This window comes from Scardinius erythrophthalmus (assembly GCF_964197995.2).
Source record: "Scardinius erythrophthalmus genome assembly, chromosome: 16".
In the NCBI taxonomy this organism is placed as follows: Eukaryota; Metazoa; Chordata; class Actinopteri; order Cypriniformes; family Leuciscidae; genus Scardinius; species Scardinius erythrophthalmus.
This window is the reverse complement of record NC_138236.1, coordinates 2,743,007-2,757,322: the sequence shown is the minus strand read 5'-3', so window position 1 is coordinate 2,757,322 and position 14,316 is coordinate 2,743,007. Positions and strand designations below refer to the sequence as shown.

General features: G+C 36.5%; 3 protein-coding genes across 3 annotated transcripts in view; 2 read left to right on the top strand and 1 right to left on the bottom strand.

Moving 5' to 3' along the window:
* LOC308704774 (uncharacterized protein) overlaps positions 1–14,316 on the top strand; it is a gene marked incomplete at its 3' end in the record, with an annotated part of 525,175 nt that overhangs the window by 434,441 nt on the left and 76,418 nt on the right. The gene's annotated exons all lie outside the window — the stretch shown is intronic.
* lim2.5 (lens intrinsic membrane protein 2.5) lies at positions 2,857–5,500 on the top strand (the record flags this gene model as incomplete). Its single annotated transcript, XM_081389702.1, has 4 exons — positions 2,857–3,031; positions 4,506–4,655; positions 5,225–5,359; positions 5,439–5,500. The coding sequence occupies 4 exons, from the start codon at positions 2,857–2,859 to the stop codon at positions 5,498–5,500; spliced, it is 522 nt and encodes a 173-aa protein (XP_081245828.1).
* On the bottom strand, positions 7,667–8,581 carry LOC308703965 (free fatty acid receptor 2; the record flags this gene model as incomplete). Its single annotated transcript, XM_081388012.1, has 1 exon — positions 7,667–8,581. The coding sequence occupies one exon, from the start codon at positions 8,579–8,581 to the stop codon at positions 7,667–7,669; it is 915 nt and encodes a 304-aa protein (XP_081244138.1).

Genomic DNA, 14,316 nt, shown 5'->3' with positions numbered 1-14,316 from the left:
TGGATGCACGGTAAAACTCTCTCCATTATGATATATTTACATTATAATGCATTATCTGTAGATAAAAGGTTGTGGATTTGCATAAAATGACTTTATTTTGTTGGGGTTTGTTGCTGTTTTTAAACGACTTACTACCGTGTGCTTGTTAGATCACACACATCACAAGGAATATGAATCGGCATCAAACGCACAATAACTGGAATTTAAAACTGTGAAACAAATGATCAATAAACTGTTGGATAGATAGACACTAGGATTTGTGTGCTCGACATTTCTTTGCTTTGTGCCGTGAACTTTTAAATGCTCACTTGTTCAGCGCAGCGCTGCACACTGTGACTCCATGTTGCTTTGAGCACATCATTCTGCACCCGCGATGCGCATACACGCTTTGTGCGCTCTGTTTTGAAGCATTTCATATTATCATGGTTTTGCGCACTGAAAGATTATTAAAAGCCTATATTTTATATACCTAGCCTGCTCAATACATTTAAAATAAGCATCATTTAATTGTATATTATTTCTTTGTAGTGTAGGCTATATAAATATATACACTTCTGAATTCTTGACATTAATATATAAATATAATATATTTGTATCTGCTTTTCCCCAGTAACTGTTTTGTTTGCAATAAATGTACACCTTATGCCAAATATAATTGCAAAATAAAACAGAATTGTTGTGTAACTCAAAATGTTAACTGTACTGTTATTAGTCTAAGCATATTATATCATTAGTAACATTAAATATAACACAATAAACCATCATATAGTATATCAGTAGGAGTTTCCTTAAGTCTTTCTGATAGTTTTCTACAGGCCGGTTTACTACAACAGTAGAAAAAAATTCTGAAATTATGGTTTATAGTTTTGGTGTGCCACCCCAAGATTTTAAGTGGCCCCATCTGGCCACCCCTATGAAAAATTTCTGGAGGCGCCACTGTTTCTTCTGTCATCTCCATCTCTGCTGTAGCCCAGTCTATGGTACGGTTACAGTATTGGCCGCTGTGGCTCCCTCAACGCGTGGCCACGACATAATGATGTCGTTACCTCAACAAAATGATCTCGTGGCCACGAGAAAACTATATCGTTCCCTCAACATATGATCTCGAGGCCACGACTTTGCATCGCGTGGCCACGACATAATGATGTCGTTACCTCAACAAAATGATCTCGTGGCCACGACTTAATATGACGTTCCCACGAGATATTATGACGTTCCCACGAGTTTATGTTGTGGCCACGACAAAAATAAGTGAACCGAACATGTCCCCTCCCCTCCCGGTCACCGTACAAAGCACTATTGTTGACTCTATTACTTATGTAGAGCATGTTTTGGGTCTAACCCTGCCTGATGATCATAATGATATATAGCTTTAGTTGACACACTGTTTGTTGTCCCTGTACATGTTGTTTTGTGGCATTGCAGTTTAACACTGTGTTTCCAACGACTTGCCAAATGTTGTCTTTCTGAGAAGTGATTAATATCATCATCTCTGACGTGTGAATGACTGATGCTGTTTTGCTTATGCAAACTCTGATGTGGAAACGCACGTACAGCCTGTGAGATAAATCTGGCTGTGTGAGGAGTTGAACGTAGAATGATCAATGCACTGGAAATAGCCGCAGAAGAATAATATGAATTATTTGTCAGGTTTTAAGGTTCTGTGTAAATGAATCAGAGCTGTAGAGTCTTGGTTAGAGTCGGATGTGCACAAATCATAGGAAAGGTCCCATATTGTCAAAACTGACATTTCCTGGCTTTTTTTATGATAGCAGAGGTCTACGGGCGATGAAACTACCATATAAAGTCGATCCACAGACAAATGCACACAGCCTGCATAAAGTAGCTGCGCCTTTTCACGAGCCGTTGTGACTTCAGGCCAATCAGAAGAGAGGCTCATGAATATTAAGTAGACAGGCCAAAATCGACCTGTTCTTGGCAGAGCTTCTGAGAAACGAGCTGTAAAAATATATATTGAGATGGTTTTTGGTACTTATACCGCAAATATATATTCTTAAGGACATCAAAACCTAAACTAAAACTTCAGAAAGGTGTACAATATGGGATCTTTAAATGTAAGGAAGACAAGACCAGTCACAATTCAGTGTGCAAATATTGCGATGATGTCTGAACAATGTTACATTTTGAATGCTGAACATTCTATCAATGCAAGTCAAAGGGAAATTTTCTAATTTTATTCTTAAAAAAAAATGCATAAAAAAGGTTATGAAGAAAATGCAGACTATTTTATGAATGATTCATTTTTTTTTTTTTTTGGTATTGTGACATTATTTTCATGAAAATTAAGCATATTTAAACAAACAAACAAAAAAAATGCTTATTAAATAATGCTTATTAAAGACATTCACTTACTAAAAGTAACTCCATGTCAGTCATTAGAGTATTAATAGAGTCTGCTTAATAACACTTTATTTTGATGCTCCTCAACAGACATTCTTCTGACTATCAGTCACTTTACAACTACATACTGTATAACTTATTCAACTAACCTGCACTTTATCACTCTAAAAATGCTGAGTTGTTTTAACTCAATTTTGGGTCAAAATCAAATATGGACAAACTCAAACATTGGGTTAAAAATTTGAATCCAATGTCTGGGTTTGTCCATATTTGACCCAAATTTGGGTTAAAACAACCCAGCATTTTTTAAGAGTGTAACCTACAGTTTCTACTAATACTCTAATGAGAGTTAGTTGACTGTAGTTGTGCAACCAAGTCAAATGTAAGCATGAAACATGGCAAGTGTACGTTCTTGCTGGTTTTGTCCTGTATAGATGTTGTGTGTGTGATTGACTGTCAGTGTTTGGTCTCAGCGCAGCTCCAGTGTTCCTCAGGATGTACAGCTTCATGGGAGGGGGTTTGTTCTGTGCCGTCATGGGCAACATCTTGCTGGTGATCTCGACGGCGACGGACTACTGGATGCAGTACAGACTGTCCGGCAGCTTCGCTCACCAGGGCCTGTGGAGATACTGCATGTCTGGCAAATGCTACACACAGACCGACAGTATCGGTGAGTGTGTGACTGTATTGATTTAAGGCCTGCATCATAGTGTCACTGACTGTTTTCAAACACGTTTCCCATAATAACAAGAGTTTCTGAATTCTACATATCTTCATTTATATAGCGCTTTTAACAATGTAGATTGTTTCAAAGCAGCTTTACAGAGATAAGCGTATAATTTAAGGTAACAGAGATTGTTTTGGCTTTATAGCAGAGTTAAGCCAAAACATATAGCCACATTAAACTCTTAAAGTCCCCCTGTGGTGTAAATCCAGCTTTTAATGTTGTCTATGTGGTGTTTTTAATGTGCTTTAAGACAAACCAAGTGTAAATTCATAAGTCGACACCATTGCTGAGTATTTTCTCCTTAAAACTGCAGTGAACCAAAGACAGTCTCAAAAACACACTTTGAAATCGCTGGTGTTTCTGACGTCACTAACTACCTTGTGAGGTGTGTTTCCCAAAAGCATCATTAGCCAACTATGTTCGCAAGTTCCGTCATTATCAGCAGTTCAACGAGTTGGTGTTTCCCGAAACCATCGTTCCAGCGAACATTCGCAAACCGTATCGCAGAGTTGTGTGTTTGGAACGACAGATCCCGACCTGTGGTGAGAAACAAGAGTTTAGTTTGCATGACATGTGGACTTAATAAATCCTTGAGCAAAATAAGCAAGCTGACATTCAGTGCAATCTGTGACTTTATTTAGAATACATAAATGTCATTTGACGTCTTTAAGTTTGTCAGTAGATTAACGTCGTTTTTGAAGAGTGCGCATGTGTGAACGTGCTCGACTACGTAAGAACGGGCCTATGATTGAATCTGGAAATATAGCAAAATAACTGAGAAAAATGAGAAATAGTCCTCAGATGCATGTCCGTAATTATAGCAAAACATATAGCATTAATTCAATCTCAAACAAATTCATTAAAAAAAGTTAATACTCCACCACGTGCGTGACATCATTAAACAATGTGGTTGAACGACCACTTTGCGACAACATGCTTTCGGGAAACAGTCGTATAGCTAGTTGATTTCTTCAACGATGCATTGGACTAGTGAAGAAGCGAGTTACGTTGTGATACAGGAAACGCTTTCCAGGTCAACGTGTGATCATTAACGAGTGGATCTTTGAGCTGCTGTGAGTGAGTGGAGGCGGGGCTAATTAGCATATTCATAGAAGAGTGTATACTAAATGAGGCAACGTGTCACATGACATTCAAGCTATTTTAAGGCATGAATAATTTTTTTTTCTAGGAAAAAACTATTAAATATGCAATTTTGGTGATCAAAGATGAGTTTTAAGGAATAGAATGATTGATAACAGGGGGACAAGCTGGACTAAAACAAACTAAAGCATTATTATTCCATCTTCCATTTGCAGTTTCCCCAACTTTAGGAAGTTCGGTGCAAAACATTGTGGGAAAAGTCCATGTTCCTCCATCAGTCTAAGCTTCTGTGTCCATCTCTCTCTTTGTCTCTCAGCTTACTGGAACGCAACCCGGGCCTTCATGATCCTCTCGGCGATGTCGTGTTTCGCGGGAATCATCGCAGGCATCCTCTCCTTCGCTCACTTCTCCGCCTTTGAGCGATTCAACCGTTCCTTCGCTGCAGGGATCATGTTTTTTATTTCCAGTAAGTCTTTCCCTTTCCAGTGACTTATTGGGTGACTCGTGTGAGCTGACATACAGTCAAACCAAAATTTACTCAGAAACCTTCAACATTTCTCACATTATCAGTTTATTCGGTATAGTTTAAAAATGCCAACATATGACAAGAACTCAGAGTTATGAACTCAGTTGATATTTGACTGGTTTTGTCCGTCCTTCTGTTAGACTGTCTCACACATGAATTATGTTGAATATCTGTCAGCTGTTAAATTTAACTACACAATTAGATAATACCAGTTTAGCTCAAGCAATGCTTCATTTTGTGCAGTCTGTGTGTAAAAAGAGCATTAGCAATTAAAGAAAAAACACTTCAGCAAAACATGATCAGCTCAAAGAGTCTGACTAATATTTGATCCCAAATTTGTATAAATTTGACTGGTAGTCACTGTATGAAGCATTTTTGGGTATAATATGTCACATATTACTTTATAATGAACTATAGTGTCCTGCATACACTAGTATCACAAATGATATCTTGTTTCTGAATAATCTTTGGTCATCTAAACCGCTCAGTCTCATTTATTTCTCCTCCAGCGCTCTTTGTTCTGCTCGCTATGGCAATCTACACCGGCGTGACGGTGAACTTCCTCGGGAAGCGCTTCGGGGACTGGCGTTTCTCATGGTCCTACATTCTGGGCTGGGTCGCTCTGCTCATGACCTTTTTTGCAGGTCAGTAATGATTTTTTCTGACATCTGATATCCAACGTGTGCTGTTGATCTCATAGAACGCGTGTGTTTTGTTTTGCAGGAATATTTTACATGTGTGCCTACAGAATGCACGAATGCCGGAGAGTGGCCGGCTCTCGCTAAAACAGAAGAGAAGCAAACACCGTGTCTAAACATGTATATACAGGTGTTTGGTTATCTGATCCCACTTAAAAAAGGTACCAACAAATGTTGCCTGAACGATCCTTCTGGTTTTCCCGCAGGATTTCTTTAGTCTCTATCCCAATCATGCGCATTTGAGGTTAAAAATAATTCATGCAAACCAGAATAAAACCGAATCTTTGTTCATGCAGAGACAAAATTTCAAATAAAATCTTTCATCATTTGAACTCATTCTGTTTATTCACTGTTTGACAAATTAAAATTGAAAAGGAGAGTTCACCAAGACAGACTTTGAATGTTTAAATAGTTTATTTGAGAACAGTTTGCGACTAAGTTGAGAAGAAGACTAAGAAGACGAGTATCATTGTGCTCTTTTTCTAAGAAGAACCTATTTGGTCTCCTTATTCATTTCTTTCCTATCGGTACAGATCTACCTTAGTTGATTTGAGGATAAACATACACTGTTTTATGCATTCAATTTATCTATAGTGTCTTTAAAAACATATATAATGTTAATGTTTGGAACTTTCTATTCATTAAAGGTCCCATTGCATGGATTATTTTATTATTTTAGAATGTTTCCTGGGGTGCCCTTATAATGTTAGTATGTTTTTTAGATCAAAAGTTGTTATAATTTAGAAATAAAAGGCATATTTCTTACCCTGATTTTAGCCTCTGATTTGAACGCTTTGTTTGAAGGGGCGTGTCTGTGTGAGACTTCAGTGTAAACGCCCACTGCTGTGATTGGCTGCTGTGAGACTTCAGTGTAAACGCCCACTGCTGTGATTGGCTGACATGCTTGCATATGAAATATCTAGCATTACATGTGGAACTCTCTCGAAAACCTTTACTATTACAGCTATTATACGTTTTTACTATTACAGCTATCGGGATTAATGAATCATGAGAAGTTTTTAAAGTATTTAGATCTATTCCCATCACATAAAAGGTTGCAGTGATGAGCATTGAGCAGATGACAGCCTGTTATCATTGCAACGCAGTTTCTGCACTCTCACTAATGATTTCACCAATGCAAACATGAGGTAAGTACAGTAAGAGCTTCGCTGTGCAGTGTAACAGCGTCATTGATTTCATAACGAGTTTTAGCAAGTGTCCAGATAATCGCGCTGTGTGATTGACAGCTTGGGCGATTGGAAAGTGATTGTTCTTTGATCGCTCTCTGTATATATATATATTAATCACAGTTTAAGTAAGATTATTTTCATCCTACCAAGAGAAACGACGTGAAGTTGATCGTTTAGTCACTGGCTTGATTTACTGATGCATAAACAGTATTGAACGACTTTGAGAGAAAGATTATCTGTCTGAACTTGAACAATTACACATCAGAAAATTTACATAACCCAATGGTTCTTCAGAGGCTCGGATGAAGGAACTAAAAAAAATACTTTTGTGTTCATTTGTACATCCAAACACTGAGCAACTGCCATGCTTCGCTCGTTTGCAAGCGATGATTTCTCTCGAGGAAAAACCAATATCACGCTCGCGTATATTCTCATGGGCGGGCAAAGAAGAGAAAGGGGAGGTGACCTTTCCCCTTATGACGACATAAGGGGAAGATTTCTAGATTCGCCCGTCTGAGCTTTCATTTTCTCAATACCCAGGGCTTGGTTTACACCAATCAAAATGTCTAGCCACTGGGGACCATAGGCAGGCTAGGGGAACTCATATTAAGGTTAAAAAACCTCATAAAGTGAAATTTTCATGTCATGGGACCTTTAAAGAATCCCGAAGAAACAACATATCACAGTTTCCACAAAAATATGAAGCAGCACAACTATAATAAATGTTTCTTGAGCATCAAATCATCATATTAGAGTGATTTCTGAAGGATCATGTGACACTGAAGACTGGAGTAATGATGCTGAAAATTCAGCTTTGATCACAGGAATAAATTACACTTTACAATATACGAACTTGGAAAACAGTTATACAAAATTGTAATAATATTTCAAATTATTACTGTTTAATAAAAATATAATGCAATAAATGTTGCATTAGTGAGCAGAAGAGACTTACAAATCTTACAATTTCTTCACTGGCCTACTAGTACTAGGAAGATGAAAAAGGAAAATAAACCTTGTGATTTACAAGAAGACATAAGTGACATTCAAATGCAAAAGCTGTTCATTTTGATATAGTCTTCAGTTCAGTGTCGTCGCACTTAGTTTTTTTTTGCCTAAAACACCATTTCTTGAGAAAAGCGATCGTCGCGCTTTCACGGAAAGTGGAGGATGAGAAGTAGAAGACGAATGGGTCGAGGCACGTGTTGAGCGTGCTGGGCAGGAGTGTGTAGTACCTCCACGACGGGCTGTTGTTGGTGCTGAAACCCACCAGATGGGACATGTTATAGGGCAGAAAACAGAGCAAAAAGATGGTCAGCGTGCACAACGCCATCCCAATGGCCCTTTGCTTTTTCACTTTGGCTATGTGAGGCCTGCTATACAAGATATAGATGCAGCTAACATAGCAGAAGATGCAAACTAAGAGCGGTAGCAAGTACATGACCACAAAAAACTCGAAACGAACTGGTAACAAGATCTTCTTTTGCTCATCGGTGAAGTTCTCATAGCAGACGGTTTTGGGTTCAGTGCGGTTCTCTTGCATGTGGACGATGATGAATACGATGGTGCAGTGACCGGCGCTGAACAGCCAGATGAAGACGCTGCCAACCGAGGCGTAAAGAGGCTTTCGCATGAGTCTGTATTTGATCGGAAAGGCCAGTCCTAAGTAGCGATCCACGGCTATGGCCATGAGCAACAGGGAGCTGGTGTAAATCGTGGTGAAAAAGAAGAAGGACGCGATCGAGCACAGGCTCTTGGATAAGTACCAGTGCATTCCCAAGGCAGCTTCATACATCTTGAAGGGCAGAAAGAAAAGGAAGACCAAGTCGGACGCCGTCAGGTTGAAGAGAAGGATGTCATTCGGACTGGGTTTGTCACCGAGTTTCCTTATGAACGTGCACATGGCCAGGAGATTGGCCGGCAAGCCAATGAGAAACGTCACGATGTAGACGGCTAAAATGACCCCGTTGTTTGTCATTTTGCATGTGAAAGGACTCTGGAAAGGAGCAAAAAGAGATTATATGAGAGCTAAAATGCAACATTTATAGGTACTTTTACTTAGATTATGATTTAGCCAACACTATTGATAGAGTGGCTTAAAAATAAAAAAACAAAAAACATAAAAAAAAATTGACTTTGAGGCACTTTTAAATGTGACCATCATTTCTACATTTTTAGGGCACTATAATCATGCACAGGAGAAGTTGCATTACAAAAATAAATAAACCATGCCCCTTGGTTTTGTTATCTAATAAAATTACTTGGATTTATTTATTTATTTATTTAGCTTTTTTCAATTTCCTGTGCAACTTCAGTGCACATTTTTCTAAAAAGTAACACTAAAGAACAGCCATAATGCCCTAAAAATATATTCAGACATGAAAGTCAAACTTAAAAAAATGTCAGAAAGTCATTGTACTAAATAACAAAAACAAATGGCATGGTTTATTTTTATTTCATTTTTTTCATTTAAACTGTTCACTTTTTTTTTTTTACCATAAACAGAAAAAAAAAAAATCCAATAAATGTACACTTCTTGTTTTCAATCCATATTAATATGTTATTGCTTGCCATTCACGTCCAAAATAGTCTTTAAGGGGAGACCAGTCATTTACAAAAGTATCCAGAGTTCCATTATGCCGTCTTTCGTATGGTAACAGTGACAAGAGTTTTCACGCCAAAGAGTTAAAGTAGGAGAGTGTTCTTTAATCCAAACATGAAGTATGGAAAGGCGAGCCTTTATTTCATTTTTTAGTGCATTTCTCTAAGTTGTCATTCTGACTCGTCCAAATACATTTTTGAGAGATATGTTTATTTGAAATAAATTGTTGTTTCAACACAAAGGAAAAGTCACTAATATGAGTCATCTGTACTTACCACAAAAGTTTGCCTCCCTGTTCTTCTCAGATTCAGTATGATCATAGACGTCCCTTGAGAGTAGTCAGAGCTCAGTTCACTGCACAGGATGATTTAAGAGCAGATCTGTGTCTTTAAGATTGAAAGATTACGTGACTGTAGGTGTATTACAGCAGACACAGCTAAAGTTTAACTAAAATGCAAAACATGTATTGCATCTGAATTCAGGAAGTGTCCACTATCTAAACTCATAAAAGTGCAAACAATATGCAAACCTCATAAACACACATCATATGGTTAGATTTAAAAAAACACATGAAAAAAAAAAAGTTACAATATTGGTTGATATTTTGTTTTTGCATCGGAATTATTTTGACATGAAACATTGCTTTTTTGTCAACGCTTGTAAAGTATAAATATTTTGGTCTTACCAATACAGTTCCCCTGAGATTATTATTATTATTATTTTTTTTTTTTTTTTTGCACTGATACCAGCATGAAGGAACATACAAATGTTGTTGAGTTTATTTATCTTTCACATTCTCACATTGACTCACTATCATGACAGGATCATCATGCATCCGTTTATGATGCGAGATAAAAATAGGCTGAACTCAGTCTGAACTTTTGACTCACTGAATCTAAATGATGCTATCAGGAAGAAAGGGATTTCCATGCAACCTTTTAATAATTTTAGCTGAATGATGTCAAAAGTTCAGACTGAGTTCAGATCCATATAGTGAACAGTGGTGGACAAAATCAACTACTTAAGTAAGAGCACATATATTACTACGGCAGTGGGGAACATACGTGAGCATTCATTTGCGTTATTTTAACTTTTAGTTTTTACCTAAAGCCCCTAAAGACCATAAATATACTGACATAATATTCTTTTCTAGGCCTATAAATGTAGTGCCTCTTCAGACACTTTAGTTCGTATTTTTTAACAAAACCCCCTTTATATTTCATTAAAGTGCTATTCATCCAGTATTTGTGTGATATGCATCTTTATATTAAACCTCAGTTTTTGGAATTGTGACATTTCTATATGACAATCAAGCAGATTTTGAACTTCAAATCTCATTACTGCAACGCAAACAATGTCATTCTCATTAATGTGATCTAATATGATGATTTGCTGCTCAAGAAACATTTCTGATTATTATCAGTGTTGAAAACAGTTTTTTACAGTTTTATTTCATGATGCTATGATGAACAGAAAGTTCAAAAGAACAGCATTTATCTGAAATCTAAAGCTTTTGTAACATTAAACTCTACCGTTCAAAAGTTTGGAGTCAGTAAGAATTTTAATTTTATTTTTGGGGGAAAGAAATAAAATAAATCAATACTTTTATTCATCAAGGATGAGTTAAACTGATCAAAAGTTACAGAAAAGACATTTATAATGTTAGAAAATATTCTATTTTAAATAAATGCTGTTCTTTTGAACTTTCTATTCATTCTAGCATTCTGATTCTTTTACACACAACTGTTTTCAACATTGAAAATAATAATAAATGTTTCTCGAGCAGCAAATCATCATATTAGAGTGATATCTGAAGGATCATGTGACACTGAAGACTGGAGTAATGATGCTGAACATTCAGCTTTGATCACAGGAATAAATTACAGTTTAAAATATATTAAAATAGAAAACAGTAATTTTAAATTGTCATAATATTTCACAATATTACTGTTTTTTTTATTTATTTTTTTAATCAAATAAATGCAGCCTTGGAGAGCAGAAGAGACTTCTTTAACAAACATTAAAAAATCTTACTGACCACAAACTTTTGAACGGTAGTGTATTATTCAAATAAAAAGAATGATACATCATGGTAGCATTTTTTGTTGTCCTTGTTTGAATTTATGTTGGCCATAAAATCCTCATATATCTATTTTATATTCAAATATTCTGCATCTTTAAACACAAAATAAACAGCCAAAGTTAACAATGTGTTTGTGACTATGTGCACATTTCAAGGCGCATGTTAGACGTCAAAAAGAAGAAGATTTCTTGAAATATGATTTTCAAAGCTTGTCCAAAAATCTCAAGATGAGATTCTTATTCAACTGCACACAGTTTTCAAATCTCTTGTGATAGTTTGCACTCTGAGGTCACTGTTTGCAAGCACAATGAATGTCAGTGTACAAAGCAGCTCATAAGAACAGACTGAAAAGTGTGGCACCATTTTATGCAAAACTGTTTTTATGAACAGTTTCGTAATCGTGAAAGAGGCCCAGTGTGTTAGATGAGCATTGTGAGCGATGAGTATTGTGAACTGACAATTGCTACCAAACACAAAACATTGTTGGTGTATGTGAAAATATTTGTATTTTTTTTTTATCAATCTTTTCTTTATGAGTTCTCATTGATAGCTAGGCTATATATTAATTTATATCATCATTAGTTGTAATATGTTGCATTATTATTCATTTATAATAGGTAGTGAACTTCAGTATTTTTCTTTTAGGCACTAGTTGAACTGCTTACGTCATTTTCATAGCGTCTTTGGTTTTATATTAGATTTGTTTTGTTTTTTCAATCAATTTTTACATTTTATTCTCGTTTTTTTTAATGTAATAATGACATTTTATTCCAACACTTGTTGTGACTTTTGTTTGTGTGTGATAATGTCCCAAGAAAGATCAGTGGAAAAAGCGAAACTCGAGCTCATCATCCTTGCGCGTGTGTTTGACTAGTAACCTTGGTAACCGAGAACGCCTCAACATCGCGTCGTCTCATTGGTTGCTGTGTGTGTCTTCACATTCCTGATTCGAGCTTCTGTGTGTTGTCTTCTCGAAATACATACCTAGAGAAATCTATGACGACCTTCAGCTATGCGATTAAACTACCCTTAATATTCCTGATCCACACAGGTGAGAAAATACATCCAGCATGATATAAAACCATTAAATTTCGTTCAGTCAGTGGCTTAATAAAGTATTTGGACACCTGGGTCACACTTTAGCGAAATGTCTGAATGTTTATGCTTTTGATAAAATTCAAACACAACTGGCATTTATTTTAAATAAAGATAGCATATGGACACTTTTCAAGTAGAATATATATATTTTTTAAAAATAGCTTAGAAGTCTTTGAAATGATAAAAGCGACAGAAATGGTGTTTGAAAACGTCGGACACCTGTGTCAGACTGATGACGCGTTTTAACGGTCATCAGCATCGCAAAAAAATTATGTGAATTAATTACACTATACTTAATATCATATTACATTTACATCAAATTACAACAAAAAATAGTTAATGCTGTGGGAGTGACGGTAAAAGTGTCATATTTCTCTCTTCTGTCTGCGTTTAGAACTTTAACGTTAGCCAATTTGAGCAAATAGGAACACACAAATATATATTTAATATAGTCTCATTCACCGCTAGCTATATAGGCCTAACTATGACGACTGACTTCTGAGAAACTCGGAAATGTGAAAAATGAAAACAAAATAAGCTAAATTTACTCTTCAAATTATGAAAGAGTTGTAATTAACACGTTTAAAGTGCCTTCATAAATTAATTAAAAACATTAAAAAGCAAAATACACCTAATGCACATTTCTTTTGTGTGTAGTTAATTAAGAAATGGAATACACCATCTTGCTCCACCGAACGTTTTTTTTTTTATTATACAGAATTCAAGTACAAACAATTATGGCATAATTCAGCAAGAATAGGCCTTCGTTTTTGTGTTGATACAGCGCGTATAAGAACGAACACAACAGAACCAAATAAAAGAAAGAAAAATAGTTGGGGTGAGGGTCTTAGGCCCCGTCCACACTACTGCGTTTTTGTTTAGAAACGGAGAATTAAAACGAATACGATTTCCGTCCACACCAGCGTTTTAGCTGCGTATTAGAATTGATCTCCGTCCACATTAAAACGACTGAAAACGCGGATCACGTGACTATTCACCAACACTGGGCATGCGCGTGCCGGTGTAAACATAGAGACTTTCAGACATAGACTGTAAAAAATGCTTTCAAACATCAAAATGTCATTTATTAATATGTGTTTTTGTCAAAATTACATATTTTCCTATTCTATTTTGCCTGGAAACGCTTCCAACACGTATCGCATGAAAAATAGGCGTCGGTTCTATTTATAACATGCACGCGTTTACCGCGCGAGACGCGGCAGTTTATTACTGTAAGAAACTGTTCCAGCGGGTGAAGTTTACTGAATATTACCTGTGTACTCCATGACTGATGACACCCAATCATAGAGCCGAGCGTGAGCCTCTGCGTCATCGTTTCTAAAGTCCTCCGTTTTGACCCGTCCACACTAAAACGCCCTCCGGAGATTCAAAACGAAAAACGGGTCGGCAGCGTTTCTAAACTTCTCCGTTTTGGGTCTCCGTTTTTGCCGTTTTAGTGTGGACGGGAGGTGCAAACGTAGCAAAAGGTCTCCGTTTTTAAACTAAAACGCAGTAGTGTGGACGGGGCCTTAGTCCAATAAAATAATAAACAAGTCCAAAGCGTAAAGAAGTTTTAGGGCATTTCTGTCCGACATCCATTGAAGAGATTTTACAAATAGCTTATCATTCTTCCATGCTCCGACGGAAGTGACATAACGTCACGATCGAGGACCGAACGCACCATAACAGGGAACGTTCTCAGAACTTTGTCAAGGTTCTCTCAAAGTTACGAACAAACGCCTTACAGAAACTAGATCATTCAATCTGGTCTTTATTAATGTTCAATCTCAAAACATTAGCCTACACATCGTTCATAAAAAGTTTTTTTTTTTTTTTTTTTTTACTGAAACGTTTTAGTTGGACGTTCATCTAACATTTTTTGAAAGTTACGACTTGTTTCAGAATGTTTATAGATAATTCAAAAGTAATA